Raw genomic sequence first — 19,564 nt, 5'->3', positions numbered from 1 at the left:
CACTACAATCCCAGAATCGCGCCCAATTTCAGCCCAAATGGTTCAATCGAATTTGCCGTAGCCTTCGCCAGCGACAAAAGTCGCGTGCCACGGGATGTCTTTTTCATGACTGGCCAGCTGTGTATAGAACTCCCCATGAGCGGGTCCATCAAGGTTGTTTCCCTTGCCCTTTCCCCCTTCAGCGCGCTCATCCGCATAGTGGAATCTATTCCGTCCATCGTTAGCTGAAATCCCGACCGCATTTCCATGACTATACACACCTATATCCCTTGGTCGCGTATGTTTCATCTGCAACCGCGATCCAGTACGTGCTCGCGCGCTTCCCGACTCCCAAGTTCAAGAACAGCGGCAAGGGCGCAACTTGGACGTTTAGCGGGTTGCCTGTGTAAATGAATGTCTTTTTCAAGTCTCCCGGCAGGGTGGCCCACCCCTCTACAGCCTTTGGGGCGGCAACATACGGGCTAACCGTGTTCACGTTCAGGTCGTTCACGAATCTTTCTCTTGGGATTGACAGGACAGAGTCATTGTCTGGAGGAGGGGTCAGGCCCGCCGCATTATAAATAACAACGCTAGGCGCCGCGCCGAAAACGTTCTTTACGGAATCAAACAGCGCCGGGATTGAGGAGGGATTGTCAAAGTCGGCGGCGAGGGAGAGATACCCCTCGGATGTCTTGGCTCCTGTTCCGGACCGAGATGCGGTTGCGACGCTGTAGCCTTTACTGCGGAAGGCTGCTGCAACGGATGCGCCGACTCGGGGGCCGGATCCGAGGACGAGGGCGACTGGTTGGGGTGACATTATAGAGTTGGAACTGTAGCTGGGATTGGAGTTGATGATAGATGAACTGGTTTGAGGGACACATCACTATAGTTATATGTACTCTGCCGAAGTCCCTATTTACTTGCATCTATAAGCATCGATCCTGCTTTGTGTCATGTCGCGCCATCTTGGTCCAAATGAGACTATGCACCGATTATGCAGCCTCACTCAAGAGCCGACAGTCCAGACACATACTACTTGGGGAAAGCCGCGCGGTAACCCCACAGATCGAGAGTGGAGCCAGCGCGCGGCTTGTGGGTCTCAAGTGCCCACGGGGAGAATACCCAGCGGTATGTCGCAATTACAAATTCAGCGTGCAGCGCATATTTTGTTTCTTGCACTTTTCCCGATTCCTTCACGTCGAGATCTGCGGAATTTGAATGCCAATAGATGAGCCCATAAAGCCATGTTTTCAGATAGTAGTGGAAACATTTTTTCCAGGACTTACTCCGTTCCTAAAAGGGCGGTCTGATCTCCGTTCACGATCTCTTGTTGGCTATTTCGTGCTATTGTGTCTTCAAACAAACATTTCGTGTTCCTGTCTTTACTCATACCTTCATGAATCGATTGATACACTGGTCCCTTTTATTCCTACGGGTTGAGCTTTGTAAATAAGATTTATACAGAAAATTTCCCATCCCTGCTCGCTGCTAGCAATTTCAGGACAGGGCTTCTCTTTATAGCTGTACCTAAGCTGATGGCTCTACACGGTAACTGGTCGATATGCCTTACGTAGCAAAGCGACGCTTTTGTGTGAGTGTGGGTGATGTAGGTAAGACATATCGGGATCAAAGTGAGGCAGGCGAGAACGAGACCTGGCTGCAACCCTCGGATGACCTTCATGACCCTGACCCTGGTCCTTCAATTGGGTCACGAACGCGAAGGGCTGTGGCCGAATTGGGTCAATCGAGCATTGCCTGGACGCGGTTTACATACATCTTGGAAAACTATTAAGAATGTAGCAGTTTGCTGATGTATCGAATGCGATTAGGCGGCGGCGAAGCTGTATATAAGGTCTTGGCGGTGTTATGCTATGAGATGAGCATAGCCAGGTCTGATTGCAACAATTTTCAACACCCCATCGGTTCCCAGGCCTTACAATTGGATCAGTCCCAACCCCCCAAATGCCACCACTGCTGCCCCTCCACACAATCCCCAAATCCCCTTGTCCCATCCTCTTGGCCCTTGTGTCGCCACCCATGTATCCACCACACATACAGCAGTCCATGCCGTCAAGATAACGCCCATCTCCTTCCCTTTTCCTTCGCTATGAAACCAAAATAGCGCGCTTGCCAGGGCGATATCGCGAATTCCAAGAAATATCATTGCTTTGTCGGCTGTGTCGCGACCTTCTGGTGTCGTAGGGATGACCCCGAGAGAGCTTGCAGCGAGGGACGGGGATAGAATTGCTAAGCCTCCGAGAGAAAAGACAGTCGCTGAAAGGCCAAGGCCGATGAAGCGCCATGTTGACGGAGTGAAAAGGCGATTGGGGAAAGCCATCGTGTATCGTCTGCGAGAAACTGAATACTTGATTTTCTTGTAGTGAGATGGAATGAAAGGGGGTTTATTTTGGATGGGCAAGCCGCGCAAGTGGTGAGTGCTGAGCTTCATATAACCCCACGCCTCTATCCAGCTATGTCACCGTATGCACCGCGGAGACTTTTGGATTGTTCTAACTCTCCGCTGCCGACGGGGACTCCGGCACGATCATCTGCATTGATTCAAACTTGCCAAGATCTTCCAGTAAAATAGGATCGAAAGTGGGGAATTCAAACCGAGACCAAATGAATCACGATGAGTGGTAAACTTAAGTTACGTTCGGAAGCTCATTGGATGTTCTGTTTCCATGAGGGTGTCTGTGGGGATCTGCATCCATTGCTTGTTGAGTAATCCCTCATTTTATGCCAGCCGCTGGAGCTACCATCTATGATTGATCAGCGTTAATCAGCATGAATTAGCCCTGAGATGGATACCTGAAGTGGTCATTAAAGGATTTCCGGTGGCATCCGCATCCAATTTGGTGGTGACGATCCACAAAACGCACCTCTTCCAAACCATACCCGGGTCGATCAGGCCAAAGCAAACTAAATCATGAAAAAAAAAAAGTCGCCGAAGCCTCCCACTCTTTCATGGTTTTGTTCCCTCGACTTCCAGGGTGGTGCTCATTTCGGCAGCATTGGCAACTATAAAATAGCTAGCAAGCCGCATCGGTTTTTTATTCTTTTCCATCGCAACAATCTCAATTAAAATACACAAGCCAACGCTAAACATCGACTCCTTCGCTATCCATCATGGTAGCCACGAAACTTATCGTTATTCTCGGTGCCACGGGAAACCAGGGTGGTTCAGTCGCAGAGGTCTTCCTCCGGGAGCCGCAATGGCGTGTCCGTGCCGTGACCAGAAACCCAACGAGCACAAAGGCCCAAGCCTTGGCTGCGCGCGGTGCAGAAGTGGTCCAAGCAGACTTGGATTCGCCATCGACCCTCGTGTCGGCCTTCGAGAATGCGCATGCTATCTTCGCCGTTAGCGACTTCTGGGGCCTATACTTTAACCCTGCCAACCAAGCCAAGGCGAAGGGTCAGCCGCTCAATGTCTGGGCAGCCAACCATGAAACCGAGCAACTAAAGGCCGTTATCGCCGCTGCTGTGGGGGTTCCTACACTGGAGCGCTTCGTGTTGTCCTCCCTCTCCAACGCGACCAAGTGGTCCCAGGGAAAGTACACGCACGTCTACCATTTTGACTCGAAAGCCAAGGCGGAGGTGTGGGGAAAAGAAACTTACCCGGAGCTGTGGAAGAAGACAAGCATCTTCCAGGCCGGGTTTTTCTTGAGCAATTTTGTCTCGAACCCGAACTTCCAGCCCGTGATGGTAAGTTGTTGAATGATCTCCTTGACCCGCCGGATCATCTCTAACATCTCTCTAGGCAGCGCATGGCGTAGCTCAGTTCGTTGGCAATCTCGATCCAGATCTCAAACTGCCCTTCATCGCCGCGGAAGAAGACACTGGGCCGATCGTGAAGGCCCTCGTGCAAGAGGGCGCCGGAAAGAATGTCATCGGCCATAGGGCGTGGTGTACCCTACGCGAACTCTCCGAGGCATTTTCGCAAGCCAGTGGAACAGGGGCGGAATGTGTCATGTTGCATAAAGGGCAGTCGCACGTTCCTGTTCCGCCCGAGTTGAGCATTGAATTAGACGATAATTGGGCTTACTGCAACGAGTTTGGTTATGAGGGCCGAGATGACCCCACAATCATTCACCCCAAAGATGTGAGTTTGTCCACGAATTTCTCTGTTTTTCTATTATATTGCTGATATTTCAATTAGTTGGGCTCCCCCCGCAGCTGGACAATATGGTGGATTACTTCAAGAAGCAGGATTGGTCAAAGGTGCTCGCACAAGGAAAGTAGTTTTCCAAGCGCTACTCTGCACGGGATCGACTTCCAATATAGTCTTACCTTCTGATCAAGGGTTCTGTCTTGGTTCACCCGCTCTCCCTCCTGAATACAACTTGGTCCCTAGATTTGAGGCGACTTCAGAGTGAAAAGAGATAGGACGCTAATCGAATATCCATCACTATGTTGTACCAAATCTGCATTCCCTATCGTATTTCTTGGGCAGACACGGTTCTCTCAATTCACATGTTATCAATGTTCTAGTAGAATTTCTCTACTGCACAATATTCATCCATACCTAGGTCGAGGAAACTTGGGCGAATCAATGGCGGCCAAAGCCGCTCATATAACTCGTAGTGATGGATTTTGCGTTCCTGTCGCCTCTTCGAGATTAGAAAGCGCCTCATAACTTCCCTTGTTCAATCAAGAGCAGTCGACTCCTGGATCAGAATAAGTATGTGTATGTTTATTTTTGTTCCTATCAATAATACAAGAGGCGTTACTAGATAGAGACATTATAAGTGATAGGCGTAACAGTAGAATTTAAAGCAGATTAAAACTGTAGAACTGAAGAAAGAGTGACTATAGCTAGATACATAAATGAGAACAAAGCAAGTTCTCGAAGATAGGGATGTTGAATCTCCAAGAGGCAATAAGGTTCTCCTTCTTTAGCCGCATGAATACCTGTACTGTTGAAGCTTGCCAGGTATTGTGAAACTGTCCGCGACAAGATTGGGCTCTGACAGAACCCCATATCTTCTCTTAAGAACCGAACCATAGAAATAAAACCAAAAGTGCAAAGAAGACCAAAATAGACATAGAGAATTGGCTCAATATAACTCCCACCACACGGAGCCATACATACCATCATAAAGGGGCTCGGGCCCCCACGAGAAAGACCCGGAAAAGTTCAAATATCAGCAATTGGGCCTGATATCATGTTCCAAGTGCTGATATTAGAACCGGTCCGGGCCTTTCACGAGGGGATCCCGAGCCCCTTTATCCTGCCATATACGAAGACGTGTAAGGAGTAATCGCAACACACTTTGGCTTTAGAATACGTTAGTCAAATTGGCCTTCGAAATAAGTAAGGAATGACAGAAATCTTACTGAAGATTAAACTTCAGTCTCGGCTTGCATGATGCCAAATTCGATCATCGCTGCCTTGACAACCTCCAGATTACCGCTGTCAAGGTAGATAGCCCCCACCAGAGCTTCCACGGTGGTCGCCATAATATCATTTGAAACACTTGATTGGGACGGATTCAGAACTATATATCTTTCGAGTCTGTGCGAACGCCCCAACTCATTCAGTTTCCTGTTTGATGATCGGGAGTGTAGACGAATCGTCATATTTCCTGTAGAATAATGTTAAATCAAATTTTGTCAGAGCATCAAGCGACAAGATTTACCTCGCGTATCATTCCTGGAATATCCATCAAGATCAAAAATCAGTGCGAGAACCTTATCTCCAACAAGAGCAAGGCGTTTGTTGCCGTCAGGAAAATCGGGTCTCCACGTATCCAGGGCAGTGCGAAGCATCTGCACGTTCATGAATACGTATCCCCACATATTCATCACAGCTCTGTCATTCTCTAGAGAGTGTTTCACAGCCATCTTGAATTGAAGCGAGTCTGTATAGACTGATCAGTTATTGTTAGGTAGCAAAAAGAGAATTGGAATGTAATAGCCAAAGTTGTGAGTGGGCGCCTCTATTTAAGCTACAATACATGGCTCTTTGCTCTCAAGGCTGATCGGGCTGACTGGAAACCATCGAAAAGACCTTGGGAAGTTTTGTTGGAGCCTGGGAGGTAAACTTGATTGATTGGTCTACCCCTCTGATGCAAGTTGACTTGGCCTCCCACGTTCATTATTAGTTCGAGTCTGACGCGCAGGAGAGCGAAACACTCAGTACGATTGAAATTTCCCAGATGCTGCGACAATTAAATCAGACTAATCTAGTACCTAGTACACACGCTCATACACAGCCTCATGCCCCACGACCCCTGTTTTTCTAATACTATTGGATGTCTCGCTCCACCGATAACCGGTCACAACTTCGCCTCATTTAGATTGAAATAACGGACCTTGGATTTGTAAGTGATTGCGCTAGAATGAAAGTTTCGGCATTGATCCAAAATTAAAATTTTGGAGAAATCCCCGACACCCTTTACTAGTATAATATGTAGATAGGGAAGCCTCAACAACATAAGAGAATCCGAGGCTCAAAGATTTCCCCGCGTGTTAGTACAGTATATGTCGTGTCACCTGTATGATAGGAGCAGGAGGGTTGTGCTGGCAAGGCAAAAAATATGCAGGAAGACATGCGCCAATTGTTTGGGGCGAAGTAGACAGGCATGCGCAGATGGTGTAAAGCGGCTAAAAACGATAGGCTGTATTACTCTCCAACATGCTGCCTGCTTTGCTTGCATCATTCGGACTACAGCAACCAGCCATCGTTATGGTTTTCTAGCACTAACGAGTGAGATCAAAATAATAAAGATGGAATACTCCATCCTAAAAAAAACATGCGGTTTCTTTTGATTAGTCTAGGGCTTTACAGAACTAGAAGATTGTTTGGCCAACGCTGTTTATTGCTATGAACCTTGATATAACATAATCACACAAAAGAAAAGAGAGAACAAAAGAAAAGAATAGAAAATCTTAGGCTCAACCGGGGGAAATAAACCTCTTCGGCCACTGTATGCGCTTAAGGTATACAGGTACCTCCACAACTGAGATCCCCCATTAAGAGAATATCTGCCACACTTACAAGATACTTGATGTGACTATCACGCTTTGTTATAGAAAGTTTGCCAATTAAGAGAATCTAAGAAATTGGTCAGCTTTAGTGCCACCACTCAGGATATGAATACTATTCCTTCGGAGCCTCAGGAGCATGGTTAGGAGGGCGAGGCTTCCACAGCTTGTTAGGCTTATCGCCCGCCTCACGCGGCGGGGGAGCTGGCTTGGGGGGATTTGGAATAGGAGGGTTCTTGGTCAGCTTGACCATGATGAATGTTAGATCGGGGATTGCGTGTGAGAAGGGCTGTTGTACTAACTGTTCAGTTTGCAAGTTGTTGCGATGAGCTAAGCTGAGCTGAGCTGAGTGAATGTATGTTTGTTAGATAGTTAGCTACTTGATTTTGACATGAAAGCGAGCTTATATAGCTTGGGCCTGCTAGGATGTCGTATAGTTAACTATGGCATTACTACATTGACCTCAAAGAGATGCTTTGTCTGATTGAGGTTCTTGACATTACATGCGCATAGTATAATCTAATGAAAGGGCTTCATCATAATGCCTATAGTAAAAACTTTGTTTTCCACAGTGACTATTATTATATGTCTTTTGTTTTATGAATAACTTACATGAATGCTCAAGTTCAAGGGTGTGCAAGGTTCAATAAAGAATGGAGTGGACCAAGGTGTTAATTGTCGGGTCCTATTGGATTTGTTATCACATCGAGAGATTTTGTAGATAAGACATAGTGCTCGGATGTAGCTTTCAAATTATGCCTCTATTCTCAATATTGCCTGAGAAGAGCAGGAATTATGCAAATCCATAAATGGTGGTGGATCCGATCCACCAAACCCGCCAGCATACAATAGTTGATGCGCTGGCCAATGCCAGGGTCTCCAAGGTTGAATCAGGGGGTCTCTTCCCTCAAATTCCGGAATCATTCTTCGGCATTCATATTGAACTACCAGCTGCGGCTCAAATCGAATCTTCTTTTGCGAAGCTCAATCGGCCAGTCGATCCGACTAAGATAAGTGGATCGAGAGACTCCATAAGTACTGTACAGTAGACTGTCAGCCCCCGGAAGGCTGCCGAGGCTGATACATAGACTGTACTTATGCATCTTATGCATCTCAAAGAAACTCCAACGCCAGAAGTCCGACCTTGGCCCGATCACTTGTGGACAATGTCCAAGAGATCGGCAGTTCACCATCTCAAATCGTGTCAAAAGCCAGTGCCAGCCGATTGGTATGCAAATCATCGCCATTTAGGTTCAGTACGGAGAACAGCTATCCAAGCCCCTTACGGCATTGCTTGGCTTTTCACCAGCTAGGAATGAAATCTTGGAGACCTCTCAGGGGGACCCCTGTCTAGACCTTCTTGTACAGTACAGTAGTGTATACCCGAGCTCAGCCAAAGCATGTTAGTACTTATTGATCTGGAGGATCCTATGGAGCTCCGTCTCTATGAATTTTGGAGGACCTCCTGGCAGTCATGAAGCTGTCTACGATTCTTTACTTCGCGGGCTTTAGTTCTGCTCTGCCTTCCCTCGAGTCTCCCAAAAAATTTGAGCTCAACCTCTCTTGGGAGACCAGAGCGCCCGATGGAGTCGAGCGTATGCAAGCTTTGGTCAATGGCCAGTTCCCTGGACCTCCACTCTTATTGGATGAGGGCGACAAGGTCGAGGTGACAGTGAACAATTACATGCCCTACAACACCACAATTCACTATCACGGTATTGAGTGAGTCTGTATTGTTCCAGTCAATTGAGTTCAACCACTGACTGAGAATAGTCAGCAAGGAACATCTTGGTCTGATGGTGTACCGGGGGTTTCGCAGCGTTTCATTCCTCCTGGGGGTCAATTTATCTCCAAATTCACTGTCTCGCAGCATGGAACATACTGGCAAGTCTCATTGTGTCCAGCCCAGAGCCTTGAATGCTAAAAACACATAGGTACCACTCGCACACTGCGGGACAACTCATAGATGGCTTGTACGGGCCTATTTACATCAGGTAAGATCATATTCAGTGAGAACTAGTATCAGAAAGCTAAAATGCGAAATCCAGACCGCGGACAGCAGCTAAAGACATGGCCAATGCTATGGCTAATGATATCCCAACACGCGCTCAAATATACCAAGCGATTAAAGATCCTAAGCTGGTTATGCTCTCTGATTGGTTCCACAACACCTCCGAAGAGTTGCAGCAGATCGCTGTGGACGCGGATATTGACACATTGTGAGTCTGATGAATGTATTAGCACAGCAACAACTAACAATATCTCTAGGTGTGCCGACTCTCTCTTGGTCAATGGGAAGGGACGAGTACGCTGCGTCAGCCCTGGATATGCCACCAGCCTGGTTCCACCTGACTTCTCTGCCCTGTTGCAAGGACAAAACTACACTGTGAAAGGGTAAGTAACGCGAAATTCTAAGGGAATTATTCAACTCTCATTATAGCTAACGATCAATCATGAAGATGTCTCGCACTTGACAATACCTACGCCCAAACAACCTATGCAAAGCACAACTTCAGTTTGGTGCCTCCTACCATGTATGATATCTGCAATGCTACCGACGCGGAAGAAGCAGTCATTCAAGTTGAAGGCTGGAAGGGATGGGCAAGCTTCAACTTCATCGGGTCGGCTAGCCTCTCGGTTCCAACTGGTATGTTCGCAATGGTCTTTTATCCGAGCAATGCAGACTAACCGAGACAGTTTCCATCAATAACCACTCCATGTGGGTATATGAGGTTGATGGACAATACATCCAACCAGTGCAAGTGGATGTGCGATATCTTCTGATCAATCATACGTCCCAATACAATGCTGACCCCTTTTCTAGGCACTGACAGTCGCAATTGGTGGTCGCTACTCCGCTCTAGTGAAGCTAAACAACACAGCAGGAGATTATCCCATTCTCGTTGCTAACTCTGGGTTGAACCAGAAGGTCGCAGGTCGAGCTACTCTTTCATATGCCAATGGCGATCAAACTATCTATTCCACGCCCTCTATCGACTATGGTGGTAACCCTGTGACTTCTGACGTTGTCATTCTCGATGAAAACACCATTAAACCGCTGGTACCAAACAGACCAAACCAAGAAGCGGATGAGACCTACATCCTTGATATCGGACGTTATGAGAAGGCGTGGAGGTGGTCCCTCAACGGGAACGACGCTTACGAACTGGCGATGGAGGCTGACCGGCCTATGCTTTGGGATCCCACGTCGCAGGAGAATAGCAGCCTGGTCATTTCTACTAAGAACAACACCTGGGTGGATATTATCTTCAAGATTGTTGGAGATTCCACGACCCTCCAGCCAGGCCATCCACTGCACAAACACTCGAACCCGGTTTATGTTATTGTGAGTTCTTATCGGATACAGTATCTGGTCCATCCAATTTCTAACATATTCAGGGCTTCGGTCTTGGAGAGTTCACCTACGGTTCAGTTGCAGAAGCCATCAAGGAGATACCAGAGATGTTCAACCTGGTCAACCCTCCCGTGAGAGGTATGCATGAGTCGACCCGAACAATACTTCGATATCAATGAGACTAACAGACGTACCGGGCAGATACCTTCACCAGTCCAGCAGCCTTCCAAGGACCGGCTTGGTTGGCAATTCGCTACCATGGTATGTGTCTGGATCATCCCTTTGCTGGACCCAGGCTGACGATTCTTTTCCCACCAGTGCAAAACCCAGGAGCATTCTTCATGCATTGCCACATTCAACCGCATCTGAGCGGCGGCATGGCGTAGGTTACTCGTCCGAGCTATTATACTTTAAGCATCAAACACTGACTAGCCCTTCTAGACTTGCCTTGCTGGATGGCGTGGATACCTGGCCTACTGTCCCGGCTCAATATGGGCCTGAGGGCCACTGGGGCAATGCGCCATAGATCGAATCCTGAAGGACAATGCACATAGACACGCCAAAGACTTCGGCGTCAAACGGTTTGTTATCATTTAGTACTCTTTTAATATTCATGGCTGGGAGGAGATTAGATCCAACAGCCCACTTCACAACTTGAGGTCCTCAGATCTTGACATACAAGTCCATTCTAGGAATTTAAGGCCTGAGTGAGTGCAAGAATGAGAATGGAATTTGATGCTCATGGCCATGGAATGCCTAGTAGTAGATAGAGCTGCATACCATGAAGTATTAAGACAATCAACTGATAAATACCGTTCAACGGTCTACATAATACAAAAGACAAATAGCAGGAAGACAGTTTGTCATTCAAATCAATGTACAGTCTCAGTCATCCGATGAAGCCCATAATACCTAATAACCCGCAAAACTCCTCATTATAAACGGCCTTGAAGCAGGCCTGGTCTGTCGAATAGAACGCAATCCAAGGATTGGTAACCCTTCTAGGTAGAGACACCCCACATTCCGCTGTATCCAGTGGCCGAGATAACAGTGTAGACAAACACCGAAACCAAAGACGCCTGCACGCTTCACACTTCCGTTCTGAAAACCTCAAAGATGGCTATCCCAGGACATGCCTTCTTTGTTGGAATCACCCCCTAGTAGCCGTCTCCGCCTGCGCCGTTGTGGGGCTGGCCAACCATGGCTGGGTAGCCATATGCTGCGGCATCTTGCTCTGATGGGTCAAGGTTCGGGTTAAGCAGGGGGTTGCCGGCTTCCGCATCAGGGAATCCTGTTGGACGGGCTGAGCCACCGACAGGTCCTCCGGCGCCGTAGCCAGCGCTTGGGGGACGCTGGTTCTCACCGCGTGCAGATTGGGTCTATAATTGGTTTAGCATATTACATTATATATGCGCGCACTTGCTGATTGGGTATGGCTTACCTCACGATACTTGGAGAGGTAGATCTTGAGGGCTTCGGCATAGTTCTCAAAGCCAAGAGAAGTCATGGCGAACAAGATATCTTCACCGTTGACAGTCTTGCGCTTTTCCTGTTGACATTTCTCCGAGGCTGTCGAGGGTACATTAGCAGATGCCGGGTTATGAATAACCTTTCGAGTATACCTTCGCTTGTGATGAAAGAGATAAACTCGCTCACACATTCCTGCATACACTCCTTGGCTTCTTTTGCGATTTTTGCGTTCTCAGGCAGCGCCAATTTCATGATACGTGCCACTAAAGGAACATAGGTCAGTATGGTGCCGATCAAATGAAACAAAACCCAAATTCGCGTGATACGAGACCGACTTCCATCTCGAATCAGTGCGGCGCATGCCCGAGTATCAAATAAGACGAAAGCGGGACTGTACAAAGCACAGTTGGGAGTAACGGAGTTTGAAATGCGGGGGAAGACAGAGGGGCACCGGCAAGGTACGCGCAAATCGGAATAGAAACATGCAAGTCGACGCAACTAACCATTTGCAATCGGAAGCCACCGATCTTGCTCCTTCACCTCGAATTCGCCCTGGTGTCCTGACGGGTCGTGGTGGTCTTTGTCCATGTGCTCTTGTTCTTCGCCCGATTGCGCCTCGGGGTCGAGTTCAGGTTCCTTCGAAGGGGAGGTCGACGACATGATTATGAGTGGTTTTGGACACGGGCAGTGGAGCCGGGGTTTGGGCGTCAATGCTTGGAGGTTTCGCGTGCCTGTTGTCAGACCACGTCAGATCTAATGCTGGCGCGCGATCGATTGCGTTTAGGACAGCGCAGAGTCGGCTGCGTCAAAACGGGACAGGGTTGTATCGGCTGGGTACGAACCGCTTCACAGTAGCCTCAAAATAACAAGTCGGGGAAATTTGGCAATAATGCGCGATCTAGCTCTATGAACGCAAGGCGGATTAGCCTCGTGGTTTTCGGGAAATGGAATGAAACCCGTCCAGGATTAATAACTGCGATCGCGTCGCACCCGCTGTTGTGGAAATGCCAATCAAGTGCGCCTCACGAGTCGGGGAAGGCCAGTGAAGCTTGGGTGGTGACGCGGGATGCAACGCGGGAGCAGCGAGGGTGGGTCAGATTGGGGGGAGCCCAACTGTCCAACAGGCGCAAGTTGTGCAGGGAGGAAGAAGAGCATACCGTTTAATTCCTTTAGTGTGGTGTCTTCCGATTCGTCTGGATCTGAGATCAGAGCGCTAATGTCAACATGGTGTTTTGAGTGGAGGGCGTGAGCTGAGGTCAATTGGCGAACCAGAACTCCCTGGGCAGATCGAAGGGACGCCTTTCGGTTGGTCACTTACCAATGTAAATATTGAGATGCCAAACAAAGCCACAACAGCACTTCTCGGGTATAACTATAGGATGCAGAAGTTTCCTGGGTAAATTGAATGATCAAGAAGCGGATGAAGCAGCCGACACAGTCAAAGAGGGGAGAGAGCGAGTTCAGCTCAGTCATGATTGCATCCGATGGTGGGCGCCTGAGGCATAGATACAGGAATATATATTACATTACAGCGTTACATCGGGCACTTGGGGTTGAAACGCGAGATATACCGTACTTGCAATACAGATTGCAATACATATCTAAATAGTCTCGATATGCATCTGTGGAGGCTGCACTGTACACATATGAAATCATAATTATACTTCTGCCTTGATACTGCATTAACATAAGTCCTACAAGCGTATGCCTACTGCATAGCCCAACAATGCCTTGGTCATTGATTATGCGGTCAGGCACCAAACCCTACATAAAGCACACAGATAACTTATATGCGTCTGAAACATAGCATTCAATCTAATCGTCACTTCTTGCTACCCAATGAATTGAACAGAAATAAAGTTTTTCAGCCCTGTACCTTTGCTGGCCGAGACCTTGATAGACAAAGTCCATGTGATAGAGCTAGATATAAGTTGTATTTTTTTTGCGAATGAGACAGATGTCATATAAGAGCGAGGTACATCTATGCCAGAACCGGCCCAGCGGGCCAGTTGATAATTTACCGTTGATTCCTTGGCCCAGGCTGATACATTTCCACGCACCCTCACATGGTCAGGCCTCAGGATCCAGAAGATATGGGTATATTTCTTGGTACTATGAACACTATGAAACAAGAATCTCTTGCAAGTTGGCATCAGAGCACGAATCAACGCTACATTATGTCTACTCTTTTTGCCGTTCCCAGTAACGCCGGTAGTCTCACGCTATCGCACTTGGACAGTACCACCGGGGGCAACAAATGGGGCACGTAAATTGATATATGAGAAAGAAAGGCCACTAAGGCTGCACAACCTGAATGTTGTTCTTTTTCTATATTGGAAGAGCAAATTAGTAATGTCCCTGATTCACGAGAAAGAGAAAATTTCAGGCATGAGAGACCCTCGCACTGAGACGACATACCTTCCAAGAGTCCAGCTCGTTTTGCTTTGACTTGTATTGCTTGAGCATATCCTCCAATACTGACTTCAGTCCATCCGAGTTCGTCTTGAGTGTGGGAAGAACTTCCTGAACGGTGCGCTCAACCAAAACACCGTTCACCATGCGGAAACATTTGCGGTCTTGGGGGAGAGGGTCGAGGGTTTCGATAACAAGCCTGATGAGACCAAAACGTTAGCACCATGTAACTTCGCCAAGGACTTTCTGCTGAAATGGTGTAGCTCCTGGTCTAAACCCAGCGCAAGATCTCCTGGCGGACAACCATATGAAACCAGGTAAACGTACTTGTGCTCTTCAGCCTCCTGCTCGATATCGCCGATTTTCTGTGCTAATTGCTGGAGGGTGTTCTTGAAGTTGGTGTACTGGAGTTGGAGCTCTGGATTGAGGGGCCACATTAGCCTTCGCACTGAAGAATTGGACAGTTGAGGGACATACCCTGCTGCTTCTTGGGATCAATCTGCTGCTGGCTAGACATGATGATGGCGTGATACGGTGTGGTATGCAGTACAAGAAAGCTCGAGAAATTAAGATGACGATGCGGGGCGGCAGCAGTTTGGTGTTTGGCAGCGGCCACTATGAACATTCTAAACCCATCTCAACCCGCGAATAATACGTTTCAAGCAAAACACTGGAACATTTGTACTACAATGAAAACCCGGGCTTCTTTTACCTTACTTAAATAATTTACCTGCCTGCTGATGCCATTGTATGTGCAACACAAAGCAGATTGTAGACCACGTGACTGATATCGGAGTTTGCACCGTTTGACAGCGATAAGTTCGTTGGCGATTGCTGATCGAAGCAACTTCCACCACAGCTCCCAACTTGTGATCCAAGTCCCATCTGGCTTGCAAATAGGTCCATCACCATGTCTCGCGATATGGGCCCCCCTGCCAAAAGGCAGAAGAGTTCTGGCAATCTCCCGCCACAACTACGCGACGCCAAGCGGAAGGATATCGACACATGGGAAACCAATCGAATGCTCACATCCGGTGTGGCACAAAGACGTGACCACGAAGGTGATTTTATGCCGGAAGACGAAGAGGCAACTCGAGTCCACTTGCTCGTCCACGACCTCCGGCCACCTTTCCTCGATGGCCGCACCATCTTCACGAAGCAGCTCGAGCCGATCTCCGCTGTTCGCGACCCGCAGAGTGACATGGCGGTATTCAGTCGAAAGGGAAGCAAAGCTGTGCGTGACCGTCGACAACAGCGCGAGCGACAGAAACAGGCCCAGGAAGCGACAAACCTGGCTGGCACAGCTCTGGGCAACTTGATGGGTGTCAAGGAGGATGAGGGCGATAGCGCAGTTGCCATGCCTGTTGAAGAAACATACAAAGGAGGAGGGAACAAGTTCGCCAAGCACCTGAAGAAGGATACTGGGGCCAGCGCGTTCAGCTCGAGCAAGACTATACGGGAACAGAGAGAATACCTTCCCGCTTTTGCTGTGCGCGAAGATCTCTTGAGAGTCATCCGGGACAACCAGGTTGTCGTTGTTGTTGGAGAGACAGGATCGGGAAAGACTACACAATTGACCCAATTCCTGCATGAGGATGGATACTCCAAAAACGGCATGATTGGGTGCACGCAGCCTCGTCGTGTGGCAGCGATGAGTGTCGCAAAGCGTGTCAGCGAGGAGATGGAGGTAGATCTCGGTTCTACTGTTGGATATGCGATTCGTTTTGAGGATTGCACCAGTGATGAAACAGTGATTAAATGTGAGTTTGCTTCTGTACATTATATACAAACAAAGGCTAATCAGTATCTATCTAGATATGACGGACGGTGTCTTGTTGCGAGAATCTCTGGCACAGACTGATCTTGACAAATACTCCTGCATCATCATGGACGAGGCGCACGAAAGAGCCTTGAATACGGACGTGTTGATGGGTCTTCTCAAGAAAGTTCTAGCTCGGCGCAGAGACTTGAAATTGATTGTGACATCAGCAACTATGAACTCAGAACGTTTCTCGCGCTTTTACGGAGGTGCCCCGGAGTTCATCATTCCCGGCAGAACATTCCCGGTTGACCTTCACTTCTCTCGCACACCTTGCGAGGATTATGTTGACAGCGCGGTCAAGCAGATCTTGGCTATTCACGTATCTCAAGGCGCGGGAGATATCCTCGTCTTCATGACTGGACAAGAGGACATTGAAGCAACCTGCGAGCTGACTGATGAACGATTGAAGCTATTGAATGACCCCCCAAAATTAAGCATCCTACCCATTTACAGTCAAATGCCAGCGGAACAACAGGCAAGGATCTTCGAAAAAGCTGCTCCGGGTGTGCGCAAGGTTATTGTTGCTACCAACATCGCCGAGACCAGTTTGACTGTCGACGGTATCATGTATGTCGTTGATGCTGGCTACTCCAAGTTGAAGGTGTACAACCCGCGCATGGGCATGGACACTCTTCAGATCACGCCAATCTCCCAGGCCAACGCAAACCAGCGATCTGGACGAGCTGGCCGAACGGGGCCAGGCAAGGCCTATCGGCTTTACACCGAGACGGCCTACAAGAACGAGTTGTACATCCAAACGATTCCCGAGATTCAACGTACCAGTCTCGCAAATACTGTTCTTTTGCTCAAGTCTCTTGGCGTGAAGGATTTGATGGACTTTGACTTCATGGATCCTCCCCCACAAGAGACAATTTCCACCTCTCTTTTCGAGCTTTGGTCTCTGGGTGCTTTAGACAATTTGGGTGATCTTACATCCTTAGGCCGCCGCATGACACCATTCCCCATGGATCCCCCTCTCGCCAAGCTGATCATCATGGCATCCGAAGAATACGGCTGCAGCGAAGAGATGCTGACCATCGTCGCAATGCTCTCAGTCCCTAATGTCTTCTATCGCCCCAAAGAACGAATGGAAGAATCAGACTCAGCCCGCGAGAAGTTTTTCGTCCCAGAGTCTGACCACTTAACCCTCCTCCACGTCTACACTCAATGGAAAACCAACGGATGGTCCGACTCATGGTGTGTAAAGCATTTCCTACACGCCAAAACCCTCCGCCGAGCCAAGGAAGTCCGCGACCAACTCCACGACATCATGACCGCCCAGAAAATGCCACTTATCAGCTGTGGCACAGACTGGGACACGATTCGCAAATGTATCTGCTCGGGCTTTTACCATCAAGCCGCACGCGTAAAGGGTATTGGCGAATTCATCAATCTCCGTACCAGCGTGACTATGGCTCTTCACCCTACAAGTGCACTTTACGGCCTGGGCTACGTTCCCGAGTACGTAGTCTACCACGAGTTGATCCTCACGGCGAAGGAATACATGTCCACAGTGACAGCAGTCGATCCACACGTAAGTGACTCCCTCTCACCACTCTATTTTACCCAAGATGAGAGTTAAACTAACATATCCATAAAGTGGCTCGCCGAACTAGGAGGTGTCTTTTACTCTGTGAAAGAAAAAGGTTATTCGCAACGTGACCGCCGCGTAACAGAACTCGAATTCAACAAACGCATGGAGATCGAATCGCAAATGGCACTTGACCGCGAACGCGCGGCGGCAAATAAAAAGCGCGAGGAAGAGCGGAATGATCCTACACGCCGCAAGCGAGAAGTCGAGGTTGGCGCGGGATCTGCTGTGCGTCGACCGGTCATCAAGCCGGGTCGAAAGGTTGGCGGTCTCACTGCGTCATCTTCTACTTCGTCGCGGCCTAGCGCCAATGGTAGTGGAGGCGGTGGTAGTGGAGGCGCAGGAAGAGGTGGTGGTTCTGGGGCAAGTGTTGTTAAGAGACCGACTGTTCCCCGAAGGCCTGGACGGGCATTTTGATACTCGCATAGACTTGTCATCAGCCCTGTTTGTACAACATTGAGTTGTTGTTTTCAATCCATCTAGATGGATCTAGTTAATAGATACCCGCCATTGCATTTCAAATACATCGACTTTTAAGTTGCATGGACTGATTATACTTTGTGAAATGTACTCCCCTGTAAATGTAGGGGTTCACTCTATACAAACACCTATGCCATCTCAAGCCATGGGTACATATTTGTTCAACAAGTCAAGCTTCACATTGATAACTGACTAAACCTTAGATATGAACAACAATTCCCATCCTAATCAGACAGACCAGCCAAAGGGAACAGGCTAAAAAAGAAAAACGTCCCAAATGCCAATACAAACATCTAATCAAGACAGCATTCCCAATCCATCCATTGACCAGCTCATCCAATCAATCCCAAATACAAAGGACAGACCACATCAGACCGGGATTGAACAATGAGGGAAGCACCAACTGAGCACAGCTCAGTTAATAAAGTTGATGCAGAAGAAGTGTAGAATCAGACTTCCAAAGATATAATCGGCAAAGGCCCTAATGAAACAGAACGTGAGTAAATCTTCATACCTCGGCAATAAAATGGAGCAAGATGGAAGAAAACTAACCTTTCATGCGAGTAACCCGTCCCCTGCTCCTCATCCTGCTCATCCGCAAACCGCGCATTCTTTCCCTTCGAGCTTGGCTTCGACGTAGCACCGGAATCACTAGTTTGCATACGAAGACTGGCAGTCAGGACGAATTGGCCGACGGCGGCACTGAAGCCACTCAGGAAAGCGTTGAAGGGCTGTTCATAGTGAAGGAGGTTAGCTTAGTCCATGATAGTTCCAATGATAGCGCTGTTCCTTGTTCATAGATTGCTCATGTTATGGGGTTCATTCATCTGATTAGATGTACGTTTTCTATCCATTGAAACGAAAAAGGGAGACAGATATCGCAGCGCAGAGGGTACGGGGATGATGACTCACGTAGTTTCCAGCCAGGACACAGTACAGGAACTGCAAACCACCAACAAGAACGAGGAACACCATGAAGGCATCTAGAAGGAGTGTACGTTGCGGTGTCGTCGTGGCGTATTGCTGCCAGACATGCTGGGCAATTTCTGCTGCTGAGGCATTTGTCTTCAGGGTGGCTGGGCCTGACGAGAGGGGCTTTGTTGTTGGGGTTGTGGGTGTGGAGGGTGTTGCGGAGGTAGTTGAGGCCGCGTGGCGCTTGACAGCCATGATTTTGAATTTCGAGGGGTGCTGGGTATTTTTGAGTGGTGTTGCAATTGAGAATCAGGAATTGGAGGTCGGGCACACTTTTTGGTCCCTGGTATGTATGGGGATGGTCGGTGGGTGAAAGGGCAATGGCGGAGTGGAGGAGATCATTGATGCCAGCTTGGAGCTTCTCCGTTATCGCGTGGTCACGTGGTTTGGACTATAAAGTATACAGAGGTCTTGATGTCTGTTGAATTACTGTCAAGTTATTAGTATGCTATTTATTTTCTCTTGTTTATTTTGAATTAGACAGGGTATCATTCAA

At 48.3% G+C, this 19,564-nt stretch overlaps 10 protein-coding genes across 10 annotated transcripts; 4 read left to right on the top strand and 6 right to left on the bottom strand.

Annotated features, from left to right (window-relative positions):
• Positions 1–42: 42 nt before the first annotated feature.
• N7511_006716 (uncharacterized protein) lies at positions 43–796 on the bottom strand (the record flags this gene model as incomplete). The annotated part of the gene is made up of 2 exons (XM_057129093.1): positions 43–205; positions 261–796. The coding sequence occupies 2 exons, from the start codon at positions 794–796 to the stop codon at positions 43–45; spliced, it is 699 nt and encodes a 232-aa protein (XP_056983649.1).
• A 744-nt stretch (positions 797–1,540) lies between these two features.
• Positions 1,541–1,771, top strand: N7511_006715 (uncharacterized protein; the record flags this gene model as incomplete). The annotated part of the gene is made up of 1 exon (XM_057129092.1): positions 1,541–1,771. The coding sequence occupies one exon, from the start codon at positions 1,541–1,543 to the stop codon at positions 1,769–1,771; it is 231 nt and encodes a 76-aa protein (XP_056983648.1).
• A 1,337-nt stretch (positions 1,772–3,108) lies between these two features.
• N7511_006714 (NmrA/HSCARG family protein) lies at positions 3,109–4,221 on the top strand (the record flags this gene model as incomplete). The annotated part of the gene is made up of 3 exons (XM_057129091.1): positions 3,109–3,684; positions 3,740–4,085; positions 4,139–4,221. 3 exons carry the CDS (start codon positions 3,109–3,111, stop codon positions 4,219–4,221), a joined length of 1,005 nt encoding a protein of 334 aa, XP_056983647.1.
• A 1,101-nt stretch (positions 4,222–5,322) lies between these two features.
• Positions 5,323–5,823, bottom strand: N7511_006713 (uncharacterized protein; the record flags this gene model as incomplete). Its single annotated transcript, XM_057129090.1, has 2 exons — positions 5,323–5,477; positions 5,619–5,823. 2 exons carry the CDS (start codon positions 5,821–5,823, stop codon positions 5,323–5,325), a joined length of 360 nt encoding a protein of 119 aa, XP_056983646.1.
• Positions 5,824–7,081: 1,258 nt separating this feature from the next.
• Positions 7,082–7,359, bottom strand: N7511_006712 (uncharacterized protein; the record flags this gene model as incomplete). Its single annotated transcript, XM_057129089.1, has 2 exons — positions 7,082–7,311; positions 7,347–7,359. 2 exons carry the CDS (start codon positions 7,357–7,359, stop codon positions 7,082–7,084), a joined length of 243 nt encoding a protein of 80 aa, XP_056983645.1.
• A 1,081-nt stretch (positions 7,360–8,440) lies between these two features.
• On the top strand, positions 8,441–10,847 carry N7511_006711 (uncharacterized protein; the record flags this gene model as incomplete). The annotated part of the gene is made up of 12 exons (XM_057129088.1): positions 8,441–8,688; positions 8,740–8,862; positions 8,901–8,960; positions 9,015–9,185; positions 9,235–9,360; positions 9,426–9,537; positions 9,660–9,734; positions 9,791–10,312; positions 10,366–10,459; positions 10,523–10,582; positions 10,640–10,703; positions 10,763–10,847. 12 exons carry the CDS (start codon positions 8,441–8,443, stop codon positions 10,845–10,847), a joined length of 1,740 nt encoding a protein of 579 aa, XP_056983644.1.
• A 631-nt stretch (positions 10,848–11,478) lies between these two features.
• On the bottom strand, positions 11,479–12,466 carry N7511_006710 (nuclear transcription factor Y subunit beta; the record flags this gene model as incomplete). Its single annotated transcript, XM_057129087.1, has 4 exons — positions 12,295–12,466; positions 11,944–12,054; positions 11,763–11,890; positions 11,479–11,700 (listed from the first exon to the last, which is right to left on the bottom strand). The coding sequence occupies exons 1-4, from the start codon at positions 12,449–12,451 to the stop codon at positions 11,479–11,481; spliced, it is 618 nt and encodes a 205-aa protein (XP_056983643.1). The 5' UTR covers positions 12,452–12,466.
• Positions 12,467–14,086: 1,620 nt separating this feature from the next.
• On the bottom strand, positions 14,087–14,816 carry N7511_006709 (putative prefoldin subunit 2; the record flags this gene model as incomplete). Its single annotated transcript, XM_057129086.1, has 4 exons — positions 14,087–14,119; positions 14,210–14,402; positions 14,531–14,621; positions 14,681–14,816. Coding segments are annotated over 4 exons (453 nt in total), but the record flags the coding sequence as incomplete, so codon positions are not given.
• Positions 14,817–15,113: 297 nt separating this feature from the next.
• On the top strand, positions 15,114–18,033 carry N7511_006708 (putative mRNA splicing factor RNA helicase (Prp16); the record flags this gene model as incomplete). Its single annotated transcript, XM_057129085.1, has 3 exons — positions 15,114–15,963; positions 16,019–17,559; positions 17,626–18,033. The coding sequence occupies 3 exons, from the start codon at positions 15,114–15,116 to the stop codon at positions 18,031–18,033; spliced, it is 2,799 nt and encodes a 932-aa protein (XP_056983641.1).
• Positions 18,034–18,510: 477 nt separating this feature from the next.
• Positions 18,511–19,263, bottom strand: N7511_006707 (putative oligosaccharyl transferase subunit Dad1; the record flags this gene model as incomplete). The annotated part of the gene is made up of 3 exons (XM_057129084.1): positions 18,511–18,577; positions 18,649–18,827; positions 19,009–19,263. The coding sequence occupies 3 exons, from the start codon at positions 19,261–19,263 to the stop codon at positions 18,511–18,513; spliced, it is 501 nt and encodes a 166-aa protein (XP_056983640.1).
• Between the last annotated feature and the right edge of the window lie 301 nt (positions 19,264–19,564).

This window comes from Penicillium nucicola (assembly GCF_028828085.1).
Source record: "Penicillium nucicola strain IBT 29836 chromosome Unknown utg000006l, whole genome shotgun sequence".
Classification (NCBI taxonomy): Eukaryota; Fungi; Ascomycota; class Eurotiomycetes; order Eurotiales; family Aspergillaceae; genus Penicillium; species Penicillium nucicola.
The sequence above is the reverse complement of the archived record's forward strand: the minus strand, read 5'-3'. Positions and strand labels throughout refer to the sequence as shown.